This window comes from Nylanderia fulva, unplaced genomic scaffold (genome assembly GCF_048542155.1).
Source record: "Nylanderia fulva isolate GAGA-0341 unplaced genomic scaffold, ASM4854215v1 Scaffold8, whole genome shotgun sequence".
Taxonomy (NCBI): domain Eukaryota; kingdom Metazoa; phylum Arthropoda; class Insecta; order Hymenoptera; family Formicidae; genus Nylanderia; species Nylanderia fulva.
This window is the reverse complement of record NW_028190916.1, coordinates 4,815,714-4,842,279: the sequence shown is the minus strand read 5'-3', so window position 1 is coordinate 4,842,279 and position 26,566 is coordinate 4,815,714. Positions and strand designations below refer to the sequence as shown.

At 40.3% G+C, this 26,566-nt stretch overlaps 1 protein-coding gene across 1 annotated transcript; it reads left to right on the top strand.

Annotated features, from left to right (window-relative positions):
• The first annotated feature begins 743 nt into the window (after positions 1–743).
• Positions 744–26,566, top strand: C15 (homeobox protein C15). Its single transcript, XM_029317786.2, is given in 5 exon segments — positions 744–890; positions 892–1,588; positions 18,238–18,410; positions 18,412–18,467; positions 24,798–26,566. Coding segments are annotated over 5 exon segments (1,245 nt in total). The 5' UTR covers positions 744–818; the 3' UTR covers positions 25,045–26,566.

Genomic DNA, 26,566 nt, shown 5'->3' with positions numbered 1-26,566 from the left:
GAAGTTAAGTTTCTGGATTCTGAGACTGAGACCTGTCAAGATTCAGACTTGGTGCAATTGGTTGTTTTTTTCGGGAGGAAAAGAATTTCCCCAATCTCGGTTTTCGACCTATGTAAAGTGATCCGCACGAAACAGCAGAGAGGCATTTCTCATCTTCGTCCAAGATGACAGAGAGACCAGCCTCGACAGAGGCTCGTTGGTTCCAGATTCGCCTTGTGGAAAAAAGACGTGATTCGAGAATGGATTTTAGTTTCTGAAGACACAGAATTGGTGTATCGACACGGACAGAATTGTTATTGCTGATCGAGTCAGTGAGCGAAGTCAGTGAAAAATTCGCGGTGGAATGTTGCATCTCAAACTGAAGAGAAAAAGACGGTGAATTAGCGAGAAAAAAAAGTTGAGAGGAGAAATGAATATATCTCGGTAAGTTCTTCCGTCCTGTGTATAATATAAATGATACCAGCGTCGGTATACATGCGTAGAAACAAAATGGCCGCCGTTCAACGGGAAATTTATTAGGTGGTCCAGATCAAACTCGTTGTGCGATAAATTTAAACGCTCGCCGCGCTCCTCGAACTCTCGAATCCATCGTAATCTAGTCCTCCGAAAAAAAGAAACAAAAATCAACACAAAAACTTCTCTCTCCGAATTAATCTTCTCCATCCCCGACATTCCATCCCCATCATTCATCTCGCGAAACGCTGTAAAAACTGCGTGAGACGACTCGATGAAGACACCCGTCGTTTGAAACGTAAAATTATCTTTTCTCGCGGAAGCCGATACCAAGCGCCGAGTTCTCGCGAGGAGACCGAGGGACCATGTCTGAACGCGGCGACAGCGACGTGGACGCGACGGAGGAGATCAACGTGGACGACTCGGATTCTCGTAGCTTGCAGTCCGCGAAATTACGCGAGCCACGACGGCCGTCACGTGTCCCAGGAGACGTCCGAGTGCTCGACTTCGCCACCCCCGAGCCAAACTGGCGCGAGAACGTTGCCGAGCGACTCCTCCCGGAGCCACCCGTTCAGCATAAGTCGTCTGCTGGGTGACAGCGGCGTCCGGAACCCACCGAAAAGTCCAGGCTCCTCGGAGGAGCCAGACAGCGACAAGGAGAGAAAATGGTCCTGGGAGGAGGGCAACAATAATAACAATAACAACAACCACCAGACGTCCCTGGGTGGCATCCTGGAGGATGGCAGGCGGTCCTGGGGCCACGACGCCGAGGAGAAGCTGTCGGAGAAGGACGACGACGACAGTACGCCTGACACTCGCGCCAACTCGTCCTCGTCCGTTCACTGCGCGTCGGCGGCGGATCTTCTCGCACCCTTCCGACTCTTCCCTACCGGTACCAATCTTATTTACACCGGCGGCGGTGTTATAAGGGTACCGGCGCACCGGCCGCCGGGCGCGAACGGTGCGCCGACCGGCGCTCTACCTGCCCAGACCCTGATACCACCCTGGAGCCTCCAGGCCCTCCAGCACAGTCAGCAACAGGCCGCGGCGGCTGGTCTCCACAGGGCGAGTCTCTTGGCGAACCTAGCCGCGCATCCCCTACAGCCGCATCCTCATCTCAAGGATAGACTAGCAGGTATATAGTATATAAGGTAATTTAGCGACACGCGTGTATGCTCCGACGTACAGAGATAATAATTATCTCTATGTACATATATTGGGGAAGATTAAACGCGTCAAGTTTCCCTTTCTTATTAATGAGAAAATTGATATTCCGAAAATTATTATCTCAGCCAGTGGACGAATCTCTTGAATATTTCTATTTCGAGTAAATGATTATCGAAACTTGGATGATTCCTCGGTATAATCCTTAAGAGATTCGCGCGAAGATTTTTCTTCGATCGCTCTCCTTTTCTCAGAATTAAATTCATGTTTAATTTGTAAAATCAACATTGCGTGTGTGGGGGGAGAAAATTTTCCTTGTCAGATTAACGTGCGTTTAGTCTCGAAAGTTTTACAACTGAGAAATGAAAATAAGATATACTTTCGGTAAATAGATCTTTATCAGCTACTGCTACTGATATATCTCGTTGTGGTATCTTGATTTTGAAGCGAGATGATTTTGTCTCGAGTAAATAATGTTTTAAATATTCTCAAGAGAGTAGAGCAAGAGAGAAAATGAAATTTAAACATTTCGTTCCACTAGAGCTCTTCGAATCACTTTTTAATTACAAAATAGCGATATTTCAATGTACATCGTATTATCGATCTTCATTGATTTATCGTAATGTGCAAAGTAGCGTCGTAACTTTATTAGAGTGTCTCTCGCACACATAGCTCTGGATATAAGTTGAAAATTAAACTTAAAAATACATTCGACGGTTTAAAAATATCCTCATTTAACAAAAAGCATATATCTAATAAAAGATACATTTGTATCCCTCTCTCTCTCTCTCTCTCTCTCTCTCTCACATTTCCTTTTCTCTTTTTCTACCGGCAGTTATTTAAATATCGGGTTTATATAAATGTATAATTCGCGTAATTATATATTCCACGGTGTGCGATATCTTAGTGAAAAAAGATATTAGCTATTTAATACTATCTGAAACATTAATTGCTTTACTTATTTCTCTTGCCATTACGTTATTATATTATCTTTGTGACGAGATAACGATCGCGCATGTGAGATATATATGTACATATATATGTATATATATATATATTTGCTCGAATTATATGTGTCTCACTTACATGATGCAGAAGGAACAAATGATTTATGTAATTAGTGAGATTGTCAGATATTATTAATTCCCGGCGTTATATATCCCAGCGAGGATTGAACCGGCCGTTCGATAGAATCGAGTGACGAAATATAAAGCGAGACGAGAGATTGAGACAGAAAGGGACAGAGCAAGAGAGAGCGACGAGAGGCGTTCCCGGACGGCGATCACCGATGTCAATTCCTCTAATTGGGATGGGTATATCTTTAGACGGCAACCGGGCTAGAGAGAGGCATGGGTCTCTACTTGGTGTCATTACTGCACTTCGCGACTGCTAACCGTATATAGAGGATATCAATTATGTATTAGCGGCGAATTATTCACTCGCGCCGTCGTCGCGATCAGAGCCCGGTACGAAATCGTCGAAGACACCGAGTGACACTTTAATGGTGGTGCGGACAAGCCGAAGTCGTCACGTTACGTTATCATCTCGCTTCGATAACCCTTTTTGTTCTCTTCGACTTAGAGCCTGGTTCATCTCTAATTCCTATTTTTATTCGAACGATATTATTCTACATCTGCAGGAAGAAGAGAGAGAACTCGAAATCGGGAGTTTTAATCCGATGCAAAGTATCAGTCACTCGTCACGCAAACGGGAGCAATAAAAGATTTAACAGTTTTGTGTGTGTTTCGTATAAACATACACGTACAATTTATAAACGTGATAAATTCGCGAAAAGAAAAAAAAATGCCTCATGTTGTACCGCGTGCTTTCGAGATATCTATAATTTGCGAAAGCAATTTAAACTCGCAACGCATATCTGTCTCTTTCTCTCTTAGAAGGTATAATTTTAATTTGCTTTAATCGGGAGAGAGAGAAATACGATATATACGGGAAATGTTACTGAGCCGAGGGATCATTACGCGGGCGCGATCATTGCACGCGGGCAAAGGGACATAAAAGTGTAAAACGTTAAAATACAGGTACGTGCAAAATACATAATTAGCGTTTACATTCTCTCCGCAATGCGCCGACTTTTTCGTGCGGGTAATGAAACCCGCTATTACTCGCGTGGCGTGAGTGAAATGTATTTATGCGTACGAGCAACATTATTCTCCCGCCCGATTATTTTGTTCGAAGTACGCTTAATGCCTTTGAAAGAGAGAAAGAGAGACAGGAGCATCGACACGCAATGAAACGAAGTAATCCTTCAAATACATTTCTATACACTATTTTGCGAATGTCGATCGGCGTAATACAATTTCTGTAGTTCGAGGATAATCCTGGAGATATCGCGAATTTCCTTTCAATCGTAGAAACATTGTAAAAATCAATCGCAAAGACATGACATGATGCGTGAAAGATTAAGAGCTTGTCCAAAAAAAAAACGTCTCATTATAATTTTTGCTTAAGGAGATATTTCAGATCGCAGGAGAAAGCACGTACAAGACATTTCCTTATAAGACGCGGATATATGCGTAAAAAAATATACACGATACAAGCAGTTTTAAAAAAATATCATGATCAATATCATGGACGTTCGCAGGATTTTTTCCAGAAGAAAAAATTCCACAATTAATTTCTTTGTTTTCTAATTTTTGCTCTCTCAATTTTTTTCAATTTATTTTTTTTGTTATTTTATTTTATTTTAATTTTTTCAATATTATATTGTATATGCAAATAAATTTGGATGTTTGTTCAAAAGGAGAGCAAATGCTTTTTTACTGATTCCAAGGGAAGGCAAATGCCCCCTCTGCGGACGCTCATGATCGACATATTTAAAACATTATAATTAAAAAGTCATGTACAACGCATATATACTTTGAATAATTAAAACCGTTTATTTACACCGCGATCGCGCTCGAAATGAGGCGGAAATGCTAATTGCGTTTGCGCTGCCATTTATTTGACATATTACGGCGATCGGAACAGGGTGTTTTCGTCGGATCGATCGTGACGCACATTTTCCGAAAGTGATTTAACTCGCGGGATATATAAAAGACAGGAGCACGCATATACATATAACGTTTTACTCGACGAGCAAATACGGTAAACCGTATCGTATTATTTGCTTTGTGCCTCTTTGCCTCAATTACTTCCCGCTATCTGTCATTTTGACACTGAAACGACACGCCGCACTCGATTAGGGTCCGGACCGGAAGTGCCACGTCGCGATTAAGACGTCGCGGTACATAAATCCGAAACAATTATAAACAGAGATCGATTCTCCTCATCAACATTATTACGTTAATGTTTTTCGTCCACGTATCTAAGAGTTTTTTCAACGTGACGTGTGAAACGATGAGAGAAACTCGAAGAATTCGAAGAGTTCTTTTTCGAAACAAAGCGCTAATAAAATACGGACATAACTATCGCGAAAGCAGATTGCAATTTATGTTTCAGAGAAACAATCTTGCCGATTTGACATAATCGTCTCGCTCTGATTGCAAGCCGAATAGCTCTTCCAGCTGTTTAGTCACCGGCGTAGCTTCGCGAAACGAAGCAGACTGTTGTTTTTATTGTCTCTTTAAACTTTGTTTCGACTTTTTAATCGACGACTATATAGCAAGCTATATATAAATTAATTCATTTATATTTTAGCCCAACTCTGGTTCAATCGAGTCAATAATCAATATGCGTGTAACTCGAATATAAATAATACATAAAAGGTATAAATGATTTACATATCTAATGGTTCATAATAGAAGTATATTTATAGAGATAATTCAAATCATATAAAAATGACGTTTCTTCTCTTTGTAATTTATGTATCAATTCATATTATTTTGGATGCCACGCATGTTTTACGAGCGACACGAAATTTTAATGCATTACTTACTGTTTACTCAATGTTGATAATTGTCTAATGGTTTTTAAATACAAAACACGCGTGATAATTTTTCCGGAAAAGGAAATGTCAAATATCTTAGACAAAACGAATCTGAAGAACTACGCCAATGCGACCTGGTAGAATGCGTTCGTCGTTAAAAGTGGACTCGAACGATTCTAAGAATGCTTCAGAGCCACACTTCTCCTCCGCAAAAATGCACTTTGAGGATTGCAATAACTTATGCGATTGTCGCGCAAAGAAATCGTGAATAACAATTTAGAAACTTTGCACACAATGTGTGATTAAATTCTTATTCTAAAAAAAGTAGCTCGATAACAGCATGAATTTACTTTCGAGGATACAGTTTTATATCGCCAATTAATTGACAAGACATATCGAGATCTCGCGAAAGGTAGAATTATATTTCGGCAGAATGCATTCTATTTTTAGCAAATCGATACTTTATTGACTACCGATCAATCGAAACAGTAAATCGAGAGTGGGTCGCGAATAAAGAGTCCTATTAAAAACTATTTTATCATGAAAGCTTCGAGAAATGTGAAGGTGATCAAGCTCGTGAAATTGCACTTATTAAAATTCACACTTTTAGGCTATTTTATTGCTTCGCATTTCGCCGCGGCTTATTTAAATCTTACACAAAGAGGTGCACAAACTACACATAGAAATGCATAATCAATAAGCTGCTCCTTTAGCTAAAATTTCAATATTCGGAGATATATAACAAAAACTCGACGATCATCAGACTGAGCTCTTTAGAACTAGAGCGAGTCTCGCAAACGCATCCTCGACATCTTCCAGAGTCCGACTGTATATATTGTCTCAATTGTTTAGCTCTCGGCTAACCCGGACCGGTTTCTAATTGAACTCTTCAATTGTAGTTACCACGCAACGGCCAAAGAGCGGGTCCGATGATGGATCCTCGGGCGATGGAGTCTGCGGATCCATCTCGGAGTTTGGAACTTGCTCCGTTGCGGGCCCGCAACAGTAATTTTCTACAATGTACGCTCTTCGCGGACAGAGAGAAAGAGAGAAAGAGGCGTTCAATAATAATTAGGCCTTCGCACTTTTACGTCCGCATATTACTTCTCTGATTTGCGCCCTTCTGGGAAACGGTTACGGCACAATGGCACGAAACGCGGACGCGCGCGGCGAATTCGTTTCGAGAAATATATTTTTTTAATTTTTTTTTTTTTTTACAAACGAGCAAGACCGGTTCTTCCTTACATAACGCGATGTACACTCGAAACGATATTGTACGTGTAAAAAAAAAAATCCAGAGTAGCGTTCTCCGGATCCAGGAAAATCGAACCGTCGACTCTTCCGCTGTTGACTCTTCCGAGACTATCCCGTAAGAAAGAGATCGATGGAGAAAGAGAGAAGATGAGATCTTCTTCCCAGCTTCGGAAAGTTAGTTTATACCGGCAACACACGAAGGTACAGAAAACGGTGCGTTGTATCGGTGCCTCGGGGCCCAAAGATAAGCGGGTACCGGGAACAGAGAAAAAAGGCATCGCGTGACCGAAACCTGAAAACCAGAATCCGTCGATGCCGCGGCGGATGGAATTGTCCAAATATATATATATATATATATATATATATATATATACATATATGTCCGTAGGCGAATGTGTATACGAATGAATTAAAGGTGCTATACGTGTATCTATATATATATATATATATATATATATATATAGAGAGAGAGAGAGAGAGAGATGCGGTAGCCCACAAAACCCGCAATTTCTAATATGTATTTCGGCGGCCCCCGGGGCCCCATACTTGCCACATACTCCCGCACGAGCGTGCTTTCCTCGGGTTTCAATGAAATATTAGAAATTACGGGGTAGGGTTACTTAAGAAGAAGAAGAAAAAAAAAAATTATGCGTATATAACGTGCTCGTTTTGTTCTCGATTCGACGGTGAATTCGGTGGCCGCTGACGGTAGCGGAGCGTAGATACGAATTATTACGAATTACGGTAGGCGCCTGTTTATTAGCTATTTAGAAATGGGAAATTTTGGAGATCGGAGAGATATATTGAGAAACGCGCTACCGAGGTTTGAGAGTCTCAAGGTCGGATGGAACCAATCGCAAATCTTTTTGCGGGACTGGACCGCGATTTACGGTAGCTTACACTCGTATATACAAGGTGTCTGACATAAGGTGTCACGCCGAAAATATACAAGTAGATATTGTTATTTGGAGACAATTTTTCCTCAGCAAAAATATTGAGGCATTTTTGAGTTATAAGCGATTAAAAATAAAAGCTTTTTCTCAAACTAAGCCTTGTGGAAAAAAATTAAGAAACCACATTCTACAATTAATTGCAAATAGAGTTTACTTTAATAAAATTTTCATTTAAGATTTAGTTATAAAAATATATGATGGCAAAATTGGAAACATGCAAAAAATGATGGCCTTCCTCGACATTTTTACGGAGGAAAAATTGTCCCGAAATACCAAAATTTAATTGTATATTTTCGGTGTGACACTTTATGTTAGATACCCTGTATGTGTATTTATATCTAAATTTATATATAAATTTCCAATATAGGTATATATAAATTTCTTGGACCGATCTCGGCTGTGAACGGCCGCGAGGCGCGGAAAAACGTTTCCCGGTATTACTGTAATTTACACTCGCATCGAGAGCTCTGGTTATGCCGTGCTATTTAGTGCGCTAGATGCGCATTTAATTTTTCGGATCGCTTCTAGCGGAAGCGTAACACGGGAGGCAATTGACCTGTACGGTACTCGGTTCACGACAGTCCGCTCCCACATCACCGAGGAGCTATTCGACGATACGTGTGCACACGCATAGGAGAATTTAATAATATCAAAATTGATAAAATTTTTAAATATTAATAAATATCAAATAATAATAAAATATAGTAATGTATGTATATATAGATATTTAATAACGAAGAAATGAATAAAAAAAAATATATTTTGTCTTCTTCGAAATATCAATTTATTTATTGCAAATCGACAATACCAAAATTTCAAATAATTATTTCTTCCTAGATGATGTTTATCTTTCAATCTTTGTGTTTGCCTGACAAGGAGAAGATATTTAATCTATTAATAAGCGAAAGTTCATAATAATAGAATTTTGAATTATGTAAGCTGTTTGGAAAAAGTTAATTTATTATCTGCATCGAGAGTTATTAATAACAAATTAATATATAAGTAATTACAGAAAATTTCGAAACGTAAAAATATGCAACGCACAACTACTTCTGGTATGTTTCATCTTTCGTTAAAGTTTGCACTTAACTTTATTATTGAAATAACAAAAAAATTTAAAGAGAAAGGAAACATATTTGAAGAAACAGTAATCGCAACAAACGATGCGTGTAAAACGTAATTGCATTCGCGCTTGTACACTTGAAATAGATGTAAAATCCAGGCAACGGACTTTCTATCGCAACCACTTAAAGTATTTTCTCAACAATTTTCAATGATAATAATTTTCAGTCAGACACATAAAAACATAATTAAATTATTTCCAATTAAATACATCGCATCTCCTTCCATTTCCTCTCTATCTCTCTGCGAAATTACTCGTTGAATCTAATAGAACTTAATAGAATCAAATGTTACACGGTATATACGTATAGATGTACGTTTGCACGTTTTTGGGAGGGAAACGCGAGAGGTAGAAGAGAGAACGAGAGAGGCAGAGAAATACCGCAAGGAGAGCACGTATGCGAATATGGGCGCGGGCGGGTTTCCCTAGAAACGATAATTATTCAGGCTGGCATTACGTAGTAATTAATCTGGAGGCAGATTAGAGCCGAGCAACGGCGCGGGCCAACGGTGGGCGTTGACTGATCGAGTTAGCGTTGAGTTAGGGATTTCGTTGGGCGAGCTTGGCAGCCCCCGTAAGGTCAGGCGCGCTCGTCCATCATCGCTCTCGTTGCTCTCGCGCTTTTCGCTGGTCGCGCTGGACCCCCCAACATTTTGCCCAACAACGGCGCGGGGGAGTTATATAATTAACGCGACTTCAGTTTAATTTCGCTGCAGACAATTATTTCGCGTAGACGGCGAGAGCGAGAGTCGACGTTATCGCGAAATGATTCCGATTTGGGTCGAGATACGGCGAATCGGATCGTTCTTGTCTTTCTATTCCATTTAAAGGACATTTCACATTTTCGCTAAATTAGCGAACTTACAATCACAGCCTTACTTTCTACTCACTTTTGGTAATTTTATTTTTAATTATGAATTTTATATTGTTTTCTTTTTTATGAATTTTTCTTTTATATATCTTGTTCTTTTGCTTCTTTTAATATTTCATCTTTCTCTCTGCGTTATTCTTATTATAATATTTTCTGCCATACATTTTTTACCTTATTGAGCCTCTATATTCTGCCTGGTGGAGTATAATATATTTCCAGAGCGTAACATAAAATATTACAACGACCACAATATAAAATGTAAGTTGCGCGCGTTGCTTTTCTACTCTAATATTCGCGATTCCGTTCCTAAGCGACTTTTTGAAAGTGTCTCGTAATAAAAGCTGCGTAACAACTCATCGGTCTGCGTTTACGAAGAAACGCGACTTGGACATTCGCGCGTGCAAAACGCGATATTTTCAAACGAGGGAGGAACAATTGATTGACCGGCCACTCGCGAAACAAAGCGGCTCGCGTGCGAGATATACGAGAAATCGGCCGGAATCTGCCCTCTCCTGTCTCTCGCGTCGATCGAACGCATCCCCAGGGACCTGGGGCGGCGAATCTTTTGACCGGAATTTTCGCCGCTATACGTCGAAAAAAAAAAATGCGTCAAGGGGCGTCGCGCGGTGACGATATTTTATCGCGGAAACGGGGCGAACGCCGGGACATTACGGTTTCCGGCATATCATTCGCGATTTTTTTCCAGTCCCCGGAGAAATCGACGGGATTTGCCGTCGGGTCTTCGGCGGCACGTCAGAGCGAATTTTGGTAGACCTTGATCGCGTCATATAACGTATGGACATGACTGACGAATCCGCCGCCGCGAATTTCCCGTATTTTCTTCAATATTGCTTATGGCGATCGCGCCGATTTAATTAATCGCGCGTGACAGTGGCGAAGAATTTTTATAAATAAAATCTTAGGGCTTCTGACATTGCGAATTTAGAAGATTCTTAAAACCAGTAGCCACCAATCGAATGACGCAGGAATTATACGTACATAATGAAACGTGCTGTGAAAAAAATGTGAGAGGATAATTAAGGGGATGTTACGAATCGATGAAACGCGTACGAGATGTTCACCTCCTGTGCGCGCATGAGAATACGGGGTAACTTATACACGCTGCGGTTTACGATACATTTAGAATATATATGATGGCCCGTCTTACTTTAGGGTTACTTTAAATAATACAGCGAATTCGGTCTTGTTTAGAACTCGGGAGAGGAACGTATTAGGTTCTCGCGACATGCGAGAATAAACTGAACAAAAACTAGAAAACATATAAAAATTGTATGCAAAATATAAAAATATGCAGTTCTCGCTCTCTCTCCTATTATATTTATCATATTAATGTCACAAAACGTGCTGTATTTGACCGATTTAAAGATATGACAATTGAAGATTAAAAATAATAAGATGACTGTAACTGTAGTGGATTCTCTCGTAAACAATTCTCTCGAAAAATATGTTCATTGGCGAATTTAGTTGGTACTGATGGCGAAAAAGCAGAGAGACGCGTGAGAACCACTGGCAGATACCCATAGGCTAAAGGTATTGAATTTTATCGCGAACACGTGCGAGAGCTTGCTTAATTTTATGCGATTTTTTATCGACGCCTCGTAATATCGATAATGTAAGGCACCGCCGTCTTCTCGCTCCTCCGTTTACCACCCAGGTCGAGAGGGATGGAGGGAGGAAGAGGTCTATATCAAGTTATAGAGTTTGAGAAATGATCGGTGCTCGCGACTCTCACATCTCCCTTTTTCGATCGGCGCGAAAAACGCGAGCGCGAGACGAGTCCCTTCTCCGTGAGTTGGAAAACTTTTCAATGTAACAATCGGTTAATTAAATCTTTAGGCGCGAGGCGTAAATTCTGGCGAACAAGAGATCTTATCATCGGCCCCCAAAACAAAGTCATTAATCTTGCGTTTGGTTAAAAAAAAATCTATTTTTATTGCATTTGCATTGAATCGTTATAATTAAGGAATCAATCGGATAAATAAACGCGAGATAAGATACGGATAAGAGACGAAGAATTGGTCGCTTTATGGTGTGAGGAAAAGTCCATTTCTTGAATCTTTCCCTGCAAGAATCGAGAGTAACATAGTTTAAAAACTATAAAACGCGCGTCTTGATCGGCATATTTCAATTTTCACGATTGGAAGCGCATCGAATTTACATTCCAGGAAACGTTTAGTTTTCATTCCCCTTCTCTTTCGCCGGTCTAATTAAGTACTAACAAAGCACCAGCACTCCCATTACCGCATACACTTATGCTTTGCAGGCCCGCACCGCGTATAAACGTAACGCTTCGCCGCGATTCCTCGAACGGCTTTAATTACGAAAAGGGCGTCTAATTTCACCTGCCGTAATACGCTGCTGGAAATATTGCACAATATTCCATACTTATTCTTTATCCGATAACAAATCGCGCGCTCGTAAAATGGATAACTTACTCTTCTCACGTTCTTTTCATTAAAATACAAAAATATCCGACGATAACTAAACTTATATCAATCCTTATTAATCTCTCGTTAGGAAAGTGTATTTTTTCGAGGCAAGCAATAGAATCTAAGAATGCCGAGAGATAGAAAAAGAGAGAAAACCAAATGTGGCGAAGCCGAGTTTGAGCGAGAGACGAACATACGAGAAACGTGTCTAAGACACGAGGGTTGGAGAAGGTAATTTTATAGAATGTAATATGCTTTCTACGAATCCGTTTAGTGCCCTTTAGCTGTTTGCTACGTCGGTTCAATTGCGTGCGTGTATGTCTAAACGTATATATATCGGCATTTTCGCATTTTCGCGATACTTTTAGCAAATCCATCATAAAGATGCAGCTACGGATAACGTTGCGTCTGAAATTGCATGTCCAGAGAGAGACTCCCGGTGTTATTATCCACGCGATATCTCTCAACGTGTTTTGCATCCTTATTTCATTTATGGATCCCGCCGAGTTCACAACTTTGCGTCCGCGCAATTAAGAATCTGAAGAAGCCACGTGCGGGACAAAATAATTATTTAGCTTCCGAGGAAAAGTCGAGTTTGCGCGGTCGAATTCTGTTTTATTATATTTTAATTACTCGTCGGGTGAAAATAAATTTGATGGAAAAGAAAAAATGGAGAAAAGTGCTCGAGACGTTTACGAGAGTAAAGAGGGCGAAGAATTTGGTTTACGCGGGTGGTGAAGTATGTTCGAAAGCTATTAACTTGAGAACTAAAGAGGATAAACAGAGACTACTGCCTCGCAGGATTATCTCGCGAAAGGATTAAGAGGGTTCGCGGGTCGAGGTTTGGCGACAAGTGCCTCGAGCGCGAAATATACAGAGAGAAGCCGCAGGATCCTCAACTCTTCAACGACTTCGAGCCGCGGTCGTCGTGGAATCTCGCGCTGCGCACGAGAAAAACAATTTACTTTGAAGGCCGCAAACTCCATTACCAGGCAGAACGTGCTCAAAGTATAATGACTTTCTCTAAGTTTGCCGCTGCGCGACAGCGACCCGCGATTGCATCATCCACGATGATTCCACAGGCCTGGTCTCTCTTTCTCGGTCGCGGGAGGAACCATCATCGTCGTCGACAAAGGTTATGTTACAAGCTCAGTAGGTCACCGAAGACGAAACTGTTTCGTGGAAGATCTGTCAATCTTGATTTTAGACTTTTTCCATCTTTTTCTCGTGCCGCATCGAAAGCTTGTATAAAGATTTTTTGGACGCGACTATTATTACCTCACAAAAATTATATTTCAGAGATTCCCTTATATTATTGTTATAGTAGTTTGAATAATTGAAACTTGCAGATTATATACGACGAGGTTACAAACATGATATTTTTGTAGTCATAAATTCTGCATGCGAATTAGTCGATATCGACACTTTTCAAGACAATGAACCGATGAATCGCCATTAATTATTTTTATATTTTGCTATATTGGTTAATCTTATACCGTACAATTCTGTATCAAAGTCACTAAAATCACCGAGCGAATTAATCGACTCGCGATGATTATTTTGAATGTGATGTACCATAGTGAACGAAAATACATTGAAGCGATCGACAAATAAAATATCCCCCAACGTACCAATTATAGATAAAATAAACGATAATTGTGTTGCGCGGAAATTAGAGATAGAGATCGGTATTTTTGCTTGACGAGTGTACAAAAAATTGAAACTTTAAATACATAAACCGAAAATACGTCGATGACTTTTTCCAGAAGCCTGTGTGCGCGCGCGTTTATTTGCGCTGATCATTTTGCGGCGACGTGCCGCCATTTTGTTTTTACGACCTCCCCCGGACATGTCCTTACATTAGTCTTCTGGTGAACATACTTCTCGTGATATTTCTTACATGGCAACGCGAAAATGTTCAATTTTTCTACTTTTGAGTTTCTCGATAGTATACTTGAATTATCATAATTAATAATTAAAAGTCGTGACCAGAGATTTCGATGATAATGATAATAAAATACCGAATACCTAATAACTTTCCGCAAGATTTTTCTACAAATAAAATAGTTTGCATCAAACAAAACTCCCAAATTACAATAAATTTCATATTTTGTGTAATTTTAAAAGCTTATAATTTTTCGATAGAATGTGGAGAAACATGCGTTTTTGATTTTAATGTATTTCAATATCTAATAAAATACTTAAATATTTTATTTCTGAATAACAATATAAGATATTACAGTTCTCTTTATTATATTTGTCTTTTATTTTGTTCATCGTTACATAATAAAAAACTATTTCACCTGGATTTTTTCTTTACAGAATATAAAAATTTCTTCTTTTGAAAGTATTACTTCGAAGGTAGTAATTTTGAGCGTCGGGAATCGTCGACGCAGCAGTTGTGAACACAAAGATTCGAACGGCAAAGTATTTCCGAAGTCGCGCTTTAACCGTTTGACAAATCGCGACAACTAAACCGCCGTTAAACACGCAAACTACGGCGACTTCGTACAACGACATGGTCGGATGTGACACGAAAGTGCGATCAAACACGAAGTAATTTCGTAAGAATACAAAGATTTATATATACATATATATATATAAAATACATGTCTTCGTTTCTCTCTTCGAGAGAAAACGAGTCGACGCAAAATTTCATTAATAAATTCCTTTAATAGATTTGCTTTCTAATAAATGCCGCGAGTCCACGTTCACGTTTGAACGTCGTCAGATTGGAAAACAAGCGGCGCCTTAAACGCAGTTAATTAACAGGAATCGAGAGCGTTATCGTCAAACGCTGAGTTATGGCTGGCAGAGCGGAGTCTAATTGGTTTTACGAGACGGTCGCATCTCTCTCTTCTCCCTCTTTCTCGATATCAAAAGTTCCCGGTCACTTTGACGGAGACCGTTCCTCTTCCTCGCCTCGTAACAAACGCCATTAATTAATTATTCGCCATCGATCGTATATATATGCACTACTCGATAGTAAACATCGTCGAGACGATCCGGAGACTCGCGAGATAAAAAAATAAATATACTTAAATAAAAGAAGGATAAATGATAGGTATTTAACATGTCAATGTCGTGTAGCAGATCGCGATAAAAAAGAATCATCAATGTAACATAATCGCTTCTTCTATTCTTTAATCTTTTTAGTTTACTTGGATCACCCTGATCAGAAGATGGATAATCGTCCCGTTAAAGAAACATAAGCTTCTATCTTTATACAGAAATATATGGATATTATCCTTATTATTTACGTCAAACGTTTCCATCATCTCAACCGTATTACGAAACTTTGGTCGGATCTTTTGCGAATCCTTGTACAGGCGTGCGTCTGATCATTTCGCGAAGGTAATTACGAGTGGATTATAAAACAGTGAGAGAGAGAGAGAGAGAGAAAGTGTGGATAATATATGTATATATGAGAGAGAGAAACCGCATTGGCGCTAGTCTAGCACACCGCGATAATATAACGAAGTATAATAGCTACTCTACGCGATTATATCGTCCTAATAAGCGCAAGAGCGATGACGCAAGGGAGCCTTTCGCGGGATAAGAAGAATGTGAGAGGCCAATGTGAGGTCGAAGCTCGCGCGCGAATTACGCGGGTGGTCGGGAACAAAACCGAGAGCGAAATATGGTGTGTGCGGTCTGTCTATTCTTTTTTCTTCATGATGATGATGATGATGATGATGATGACGCTCGGCCGCGCATCATCATAATTGCGCGCACCGACATATTGCACCGGGGCAATTGTGAGAAATCAATCGGGCGAATATTCCCCCGATATGCATGCGGTCTCTCTCGAATCATTTATCAATTGTATAGTCATTATGTCGCGCACGTTACACGCGTGTTTTGTATATACATATGTACATACGCGCCTCGAAGCGTAATCGCGGATCGCTGATTACATATATGGCGTATAAATCATGCATTTTCTCACAAATCACGAGACCAATCGAGTGAAAATTGATCGGACGATGACTAATGGCGTGGGTGCTTTTTTTTGCATCCGTCCCAAATATATATATTTAAGGAGACACCCGTCGGAGATATTTATTTATAGACGGTGTTAATGACTTTACAGAATAAGCGCGAGGTATCTCGCGGTTCGTCGGATTTTGACGTTTATGACGTTTATCGATGGGGAGAAAATGGCGAATAAACGGGTTAAAATGAGATTATTATTCGGAGATCGTTCGAGACGGGATCTATTTCTGGACGATAAAGGGGTAAAACAGGGGGTGCGGAAAAAGGGGGCGCGTAATGGGATAATATTCGCTCGATGGCCCTTTTACCCTTTATAATGATGATTCCTCTCGGTTTTGCAGCAAATTATGCGGGAGACGAGAAATGTACAAGAGAAGAGATATACTCTCGGTCCATTCGTACTTTGAATTTTCTCGACAGAATATTCTCTCATTTTTTTTCCCTCGCGTTGGCGCTGTCGCGTCGGAAAATAAAGAAATGTATCTCGATAGAATATCCGACGTTCATTCGTGTATTCGTATATAAATATCGCTTAAATGCACGCGATCCTCGGATCGAGTTCGCGCAAGAGGGAGGGTTGTAATAAGAGGGTTCCTGGAGCGTATTACTCGTGTTATTTAGCAGTAAATCAAAGCTGGAAATGTAGGCCGTTATTGTACGTTGAATATATATTGCCTCCGCCTCGAAATTGCATTCGAAATAAGTAGTACGTCGACGATTGTTTCTTATAAATACGAAGCTCGTTTGGACGCAGACATGATTCGCGATAATCCACGGCGCGAGATTACATTCCCGAGTTATCTCGACTCCTCTAATTAATTCGGCGAAGACCCTCCTCCGTCCTCCTTCGCGAGAGGAAGCGCACACCGAAAAAATTCTTTTCTTAAAATACATACTTTACAAGCCCTCTTAACAGATATCCTTAATGAATAAGGATATTTCCTTCTTTATATGCGACGCTTTTTGGAATATCCTCTCAAATTAGGAATATATTCTTTCAGTTTCTTTTCGCAACTTTTTTTCAGTTTTTCGCAATAAAAAAATAGAATGAATTAATCAAATAAAATTATTTAAAATAATACATTTATAAGTTTATCGAAATTTAAAAAATAATAATATACATATATATATATATAATATAAAGCAAAAATGTGTATTTGTAAGACAGATTTTTGTTATCACGATTAATAATTTCGAATAATACCCTGATAAAAAAACACCCCATTATATTCTCGCACGTTACGAATATCTAATAAGAATATCTTTTTAGAAAAGTTTCCTCTTAAATTAAGAGTATCCTTTTGGCGTCTATCAAGGAAGATGAAAGATAAAAGTAGCCACTTAAGAATACAATTTTTTCGATGGTGCAATCGCTAAATTCGCGCGCGAATGCTCCTCGGATGTCCCTTCTACGTCCTTTTAATCCATTAGCGGGACCGAGACGTCGATTTGCTCTCGCAAACTCGCGGGTTATTGGGTATCCGGCCTCGTTTGAAAGATTGCTAATAATCTCGCGCACTTTCTCATCACATATGCAAATCCATTCGCTCGCACGCGGCGTTTAACGTAGTTACTCGCGCGCTATTACTACGCCGATGAGGGAGATAAGTGCTTATAATGACACCGACGGCCGGCACCATCGAACCATAATAGAAGACAGGAACGAACGGATATTAAGCGTGAGTGATGTTCGACGAACGTAAATTACGATATCGTTCGTCAAAAACTTTGTCAGTCTATATCTGGTACCATCGATTATCTCACATTAATATCGTAATGACACGGAAGAATGTATATGAATAATAAAACATATCTCCTTATGACACGACATATTTCTCCGGTGTCGACAATTCCTTTTACATTTCCAGTAATACTTTTCAGCACATATAAAGCGTTACGTGTCAATTGTCATTTCAATTAGGATTTCCTTAAACGACAAGCTTATCGACAAGCTGTTCTGATTTAAACGCTTTTAAAATACATTTAAAAAGGATGCTGACCTAACAATGAGATTATGTATATGTTATCAACCAAATGCATCTTATCTTATCCCATTGACCATTTTTTCTTCTTCTTTGTTGACTCAGTCGCCGGAGCATTTCCGAGGCGGATCGGTCATCCCTATCAGAATCGAACGCCGCCGAAGAGGAAGAAGCCAAGGACTAGCTTCACGAGGCTGCAGATCGCCGAGCTGGAGAAGCGTTTTCACAAACAAAAGTACTTGGCGTCCGCTGAGCGGGCGGCCCTGGCCAAATCTCTGAAAGATGACGGACGCGCAGGTAAAAACCTGGTTCCAAAACAGGCGGACGAAATGGAGGTGAGTCTATATATATATTTTGTTTGAATTTTATCATGAAAAACACTGCGGTGATTTATCGCGCCAACGTTTAGCAATAATCATTTGTTGCCCGAACAATCGTTAATTGTTTTCATCGCTTCTTCTTTTTTCAGGGTGTATACTCAAATCTTATCAATAAATTCCATGATTTTCCAGGTGTACTTTTGTTCAAAATTCCAAGTAAAGTTTAAGTATTTAAAAAAAATTTCAAATACAATTACATAATTTTTTAACATAAATAAAATATTTCTTAATATAACATTATATTTTATAATAAAATATATTTTATTATATTCTTTAAAGGTATATTTGAAAATAAAATCAAAGGGGCAATTTTTTAAAAAATTCCCCGAGTTCAAAATAAATTCCACGCGTATTCTAGGATTTTTCAAGGTAGACAAAAAAATTCCCCGAGAATTCCAGGTTTTTCCAGGAAGTATACCAGACCCTGTTTTTGACAAAGTTCAGCTGGTTCGTTAGATGTTGCTCATACTACCAGATTATCTTCCTGCGACGTATAATATATTGGGATTATTTGTATACCATAGATTCCAGTCTTGAAGCAGGTGTTAAATTCCTTGTTAAATGTTAATATTGCGTTTTCCGAGGAAGGATCATTTTTGGGCTTGGTTGTTTCCGCGGCGAATGAATCTTCCGGGGGGGAGGTAGAAGGGGGAGGAAAGGCGGAGCAAAACGCGAGCTGGAAACCGCGCTCGGAATGTTAATAGCGGGTTAGCCGCGGCCTGACGCGTATATCTGTAAACGCATTGGCAGTCAAATGTATTGGAGTCTCTTCAAGATAAGGGAGAACGAAAACACGTCATTTAGATAAAAAGGAAAGACCCTCTCGTAGCCGCAGGTCCCCGATACCGGGGGCGTCTGAGAGGCGAGACATACCCCGACGACATTCTCTTGGAGGACCCCCTGGCCTCTTTGTTTCTCTCTTTCGCTGCCAGGCTTCTGGACCAGCACTTGAGAATTTCTCAAATCGTCGTGGATGGTTTTCTACGACCAGCGCGGTGATAAAGCGGTAAAGAAGCTTCTTGCGGACAGAGATTTCCGAGGGTTCACGACAATGATTCTTCCCGAAGATCTTCTTCGATGGGATTAAATTCCGACGAGTTTAAATTTTTCAAAGAGAGTGACGCGCGAACATCGCGATAAGGACATATCATTCCCCGTCGATGTCTCCTTCTCGAAAAAGAAACTCGGGAGTCGAAGATTCTTTCAATTTTAATCGACGCGCTATTTACACGCCGGTGTTGTCGCCATTGTGGCTCGAAACGACGAAGCGTTCAAATATGAACATTTCTAATTTAGTTTGTGATAATTGCCTATAATTGCCGCGAGTCTGTGCACGGATTTAGTTGCAGTCATTATTCAATTCCCCGATCTACTTTCGGTATCCAAGCGACTTAAAATTATACATTACAATGTAGAAACGATTATCTATTAAAATTTTTTTATCGCGCGACTCAACCGACATTTCGAATATCGAAGGAAAGCTCCACATTATTTCCTCGGATTACGGACGCAGGTTCGTCAGGGAGAGCGTTATCTCGCTTTACGTGTCTCAATATGCATACATGGAGAGTCGAGAGCGTGAAGTTTTTTTGTCGTCGCGGGTGAAATTCAATTTAGAATCCGACGACACGCGTTATCTGTCTCGGTACGCTCGGCGGAGCGTTATCGCCATGACAGGTACATTTGTCTAGAATGTTACGACGAGTTGACTTCACGCCGGAGTGACAGGTACATCATTTTTAATTAAAGACGCACGCACGACAGGGTAATCGTGCGCGCGATCAATAACGCGTCACCGCGCGCGCACGACGGACTTTTTCTCTCTGTATAAAGAAAATGTACAGGAATTAAAAAATCTCGAGCAATAGAAGATGAATTCGGGGAATTTTTCTCTTACTTTACTCCATTTTTTTACTCAACGAGAAATTCTCCTCTCTCTCTCGCGGCTTATATTTTGCATAGGGCAAAACTGTGAATAGAGGATTCTTGTTCAGGCACAAAATTCGTCTCGAGGAATTCAAAGATGATGAGCTTTCTTTGAAGCGCGCATATAAGCACCCGGAGTCTTAACGCGACTTTCGGTCCGGCGTGCAGCTGCGTTTAAAGTAACGAGATGACTGTAGGCAGAGATGAGATAACTCGGCCTCAATAATTCAGATACCTAACAGCTTAGCCCTGTCCCGTACATAATGTAGTCTCTTCCCTCCCTGTCTGTCCCTCTCGTCCCTCCTGCCCTTCTTCGCCACCGCTTTGACTGCCAATCCTCCGCGTGTTCGACCCCCTTTCCCTTTCCCCCCGGTCACCTCTTTCAGCCCCTCCGCCGCGAGAGAGCTTCTTGGCTTTTAAACTGTCAAACGTTCTCGAATCTCCGTTGGCTGAATCGTTTCGATTTCTGCCGGGCCGCTTCGACCCCAGCTGATCTTCGGCGTTCGTTAAACATTCATCGGTTACAGTGTAGGATCAGGCCGGTAACCGTTCAAACACGATTCGCAGGCATGACGATATATCGCGAGCGTTTAATGCAGCGCGTATATAAGAAAAAAAATCAACCGACATTATTCGCGATTCGGGATAATTGAAGTTTCACCGACGACTTGTTCCAATTTGTATCTATTCCTTTTCTCTCTCTTTTGATGTGCTTTGATATATATTCATATATCTATATGGCATCATATAAACATTTGAACATATATTTTTCACATAAATCAAATTTAATTGAAATACAATACGTGAAAAGTGCCACCCAATTTTTTTGACAGCTGTCGTCAATTCGCGAAAATTTTACGAAATCATCCCCCAATAGAGTCTTACTAACTTCGACACAAATTGTTGAATTATGAAAGTGTTAAGATCTTCCACGTGTCAAATTATTTCTCTGTAAACTACTTTAATGATTAATAAAATGGAAATATTTTTCACACAAATACAATTTAATTGAAATCCAATACACGAAAATTGCAATTGCCACACCATTTTTTGACAGCTGTCATCAATTCGCTCCAATTTTACGAAATCATCCTCCAGTAGAGTCCTTACCAGCTTCGACACAAATTGTTGAATTATGAAAGTGTTAAGATCTTCCACGTGTCAAATTATTTCTCTGTAAACTACTTTAATGATTAATAAAATGGAAATATTTTTCACACAAATACAATTTAATTGAAATCCAATACACGAAAATTGCCACACCATTTTTTGACAGCTGTCATCAATTCGCTCCAATTTTACGAAATCATCCTCCAGTAGAGTCTTACCAGCTTCAACACAAATTGTTAAATTATTCAAGCGTCAAGATCTCCTATATGTGTCAAATTATTGTAAACTACTTGAATGATTAATAAAATGGAAATATTTTTCACACAAATACAATTTAATTGAAATCCAATACACGAAAATTGCCACACCATTTTTTGACAGCTGTCATCCTCCAGTTTACCTTCATTTATTCAGCGTCAAGATCTCCTATATGTGTCAAATTATTGTAAACTACTTGAATGATTAATAAAATGGAAATAATCACGAATCGAGGACAGAAATGTGACGGATTAATTAGAGCGAAAGAACCGCGAGTCGATCCACATATCGGGCCTGGAGAGCACACGCTAAAGTATAAAGATAAGAGTAATGTGTCCCAGGTTGCGAGAGAATATGGTTATGCCGGCCGCAGCGGATAGGGCGAGGCTGCGTCGGGGGCTGCAAAATGTAATCGGCACGGTGTCGTCAATTATTAATCGCTAACCGCGTTAATTACTTGCAGTGGCGTAGGTGCACCTGTCACTGCCACAATGGCGCAGCCACAATGGATTTCGGGAGAGACGAGCGACGGCGAGAGCGAGAGATTCAATCGTCACGGACGGCTGATAAAAGCGATAACTCCGCGGGTTAAATCGCTCCGTTTCTATTTTCAATTATATTAATACTCTCTCGCGATGTAATGCATATTATCATGGGAGTTCGCAGGACATCATTAGTTTTTGCTTTATTAACTTTTGTTCTTTCTTCATTTTTTTTAATTTATTTATTTTCATTTTTTTATATTAAATAGGCAAATAAATTTTAGTGTTTATCCAAAAGGAGATGCTTAATTTTTTTACTGATTCCAAGGGGGTAAATGCCCCCCGTATTTGTCTCCCTCTGTGGACGCCCATGCATTTTCGCGACAACAGGCAATAATTAGAACCCTAGAACACTAGCAGGGATAATATAAATCCGAAGAACAATTTTTGCCATCTTTTTAAATATAAAGGGGTAGTAAATGTCTCTATTGCAGATGTTTCAGAGATCTTACATCTTTTTTTGTTTTTCATTTTTAATGTGTTACGCTGCTACTTTATGTAAAGTCTCGTTTAGCGAGCACGCACGCTCGTTAAGGAGATTCGATTCGATAAACAAGAAAAATTACGATATCAAAGTAGGGTGGGGAGTCGGGACTTTCGGGAATCGAAAAGGTAAATTTCGAAACGGGCGCGATACCACCGGGTAGCTCGTTAATACTCGTATCGGGCGAAGAAAATTACAGGAAGTTGTTTGTCGGATCGTGTTGTTGCTCAACTCGCGGGCCGAAAAAGGCGGGCAAAAAGAGGGTCAACGAGATACCTGCGCCGCGATAGGCCGGAACGCGGCATAATTCGTGAGGAGGACACGGGCGTCCGCGCCACCGGTCTTTAGTCCGGTCCAGCACGGGCATTACATCGCCGGGAGGAGAACCAGTTTTACAAAATTATAACGATCGCGCCGCCGCTGTGTGTTATAGTTGTAGGAAAACGTCGGGATTAGCTCGCCTCCCATCGGCCTCGTCCTGTCACGGAAGCTCGATCTTCGTCAAAAACTGCAGCGTTCTGTAGGCAAATCCTAAGAATAATTTCGCGACATGGATGATTTAAAAAATATTGCTTCGCGACGCCAAAAGTAGGGTTGGATAGAAAAATTCATATACGTATATTCTCGACTGAAGTTTCACACGCTAGGATGGGATAACAAAATATTTGCTGTTCATCAAAATACTTGAGCGCGCGCAAGCTCTATCGACCTTAGCAAACGAGTCGGCCATTTTGCGGCGTCCTAATAGACTTAGCGCTAGAAAACAGACATCGCGCGAGCCACCCTGTGGCAAGGTGGCTGCCGCTTCCCGCCATAGTGACGAATCGAATTAACTTTATTACATCCGTCTTTTGTTTTCCGCCCCAACGACCGCCACTCTATTTTCGCCCCCGTCCTTTACTCCGCCTAACTCCAAGCATGTTCCGCGCAAGTCGCCCTTGCTTAATCCCGATGGTATGGCAAAGCGATAGTCGATTTAGCTATATCGATTAAAAATGGAACAAAATGGTATTTGACGTGAAAATATATGCGGGAGCGTGCTATTTCTATCACCTGGATCATTATATATAAATATTTAATAATGACACGTGACACGTAATAGTTTATTTATACGTTAATTAAACTTCTATCTGAAATACTTAGCTGATTTCACGAATAATCAAAAATACAGAGTGTAGCTAAATAAGTGCAATAAACTTTAGGAGATGATGCTTTGTCGAAAATTAAGTTATTATTTTTTTCCTCAAATTTCAGACAACTTAAAAGGATGAAACTTGATGGATAATTTTCACTAATATAAAAGCAGATATTTATTAATATTTTTTCGATCTTCCTGTATCGTTATATAAGGGGATAAAACTGAAAAAGGAAAGTGTAACTCTTCACACACAGAGAGGGACATGAGAGTATATAAGCAACAAACATTTTTCACACTTATTTATATAATAAACAATCGAATAAAATCAAATTCTGCTGAAAGGTGTCAAAGTAGGATGAAAAATTGAAATTACATGTATCGAATTTCTTTGAAAATCTGGCGGGAAAAAATACAATTTTTAATAATTTGACACGTAGGAGATCTTAACACTTTCATAATTCAACAATTTGTGTCGAAGCTGGTAAGACTCTATTGGGGGATGATTTCGTAAAATTTGCGCGAATTGACGACAGCTGTCAAAAAAATTGTGTGGCACTTTTCACGTATTGTATTTCAATTAAATTTGATTTATGTGAAAAATATATGTTCAAATGTTTATATGATGCCATATAGATATATGAATATATGTCAAAGCGCATCAAGAGAGAGAAAAAAGGAATAGATACAAATTGAAACAAGTCGTCGGTGAAACTTCAATTATCCCGAATCGCGAATAATGTCGATTGATTTTTTTTCTTATACACAACTACAACGATTCTGAAATTTCCGAACAAACTAATTATGGAACAACGCCGATTGTGTTGCAGGAGACAAACGGCGGAGGAGCGAGAGGCCGAGAGGCAGGCCGCGAATCGGCTGATGCTGTCGTTGCAGGCCGAGGCCCTGGGTAAGGTGGCGTACCCGACGACGGTGTCCGGACATCCGGGCGGCGCGCCGGTCTCCGGTCTGGACAGCAGGCAACAGTCGTCGGCGACGGCGTTGACCCATCCCGGGGTGGGCCAGTGGGCCTCCCCCTACGGTCCACCGCAGCCTCTCGCCGAGCCAATTTGCTGAAGCGCGACGACGAGCCAGGACGGTCTCGCCGAGTGAATCGTCGCGTCTTCTTTACGAGCTCAGAGATCGGAAGGGAAAATCGGAACGAGTCGGAGATATATATACCGATATATCCCACGCTCGTGTCTCTCCATTTGTCAATTTCGATCTACGTACACATCCAATTCCGTTCCTTCATTCGCTTCGCGAGAACACGACGGGACACTCATTCGCTCATCGACCGATCGATATAAGGTAACAACGATAGAGAAGATTTTTGTCTTTTTTTTTCCTAGAATATAATTACGAAACGTAGGCTACACTCTAGAGCATTCGCCTTCCTTCTGCCTTACGATATTTAGGCGACCACCATGAACACGAACGTCCTAAAGAGCACCGCGAAATCGAACACATTGTATGTACATTGCCTTACGCAGCACGTACTCTCGGAAGCTGCATTTTAGCCGCGGCTCCGAGATTTTGCCATATTATCGTCACGGTTTAAGCAGTTAAGCAGCCGCGCGGCCGATATATCGTCTACACACGACACGATAATCGTCGTGAATTTATCATGTACGAACACAATCGAATCGCGTTAAAAGCGTTTTCCGTTCTTCCTCGCGAGATGAGATTGTGTCGCAATTAACCTCCCCGGTTGACGCGACATTATCGACATGTACGTGTCTCAATTCGACGAGATTGAGCCGCGGGGAGCGAGAGAAATCCTTTCCGAACGCGTTATTTCCAGATCTCACGTCAAATGAATCCGGACGTTTCGATAATGTCCCCACCGTACTGACCCACTCGGTCTTTTCTAAAGGGAAGCTCTGCATCGTTATGCATCGCGTCGAGAGAAGGCATCCATCGATTGCGAAAAAAGCGAAGGTCCGTATTTACATCCTCATTCAACATCGCATTTCACGCTGGATGTGAGCCGGATAAATTCTAAATTTTATCGTAAAATGCACTAGCGAATAATGAGTTATTAAGAAATAAAAATATTGTTGAAAGAGAAAGGGAGAGAGAGATTTAATTTTTCTTTTAACGAGTAAAGATATTTTTCCATCATAAAGAAAAAATGTGAATGCGGGCCTAACAGGAACAGTTGACATGACATATCTGTGTACATATTAGGCGCCATAGTTGTAATTAGACATTATACTTGTACGATATGAAATATACTTGTATACGCAAACAAAAAACGCTGTCGTGCCAACGTATCGACGGCGTACGTTCTCTTTGATTGTTATATGCGTCCTGTATATATTAAATTTGCGCAACAACGCGGCAAGAAATGCAATCAAGATTACATTATATCCGGAATTATTATGATTATATATATATATATATATATTGCTACACACATACATTAAACACATACACACACACACACACACACACACACACACACACACACATACTACGATCGTCGTCGTCGTCGTCATATGATTAGGTATGTATATTTTTAAATTAAGAGTTCAGTCGTAATTATATTATTATAGCGAACGATGTGATGTTATGTAAGTACGTGTAACGTTGTATA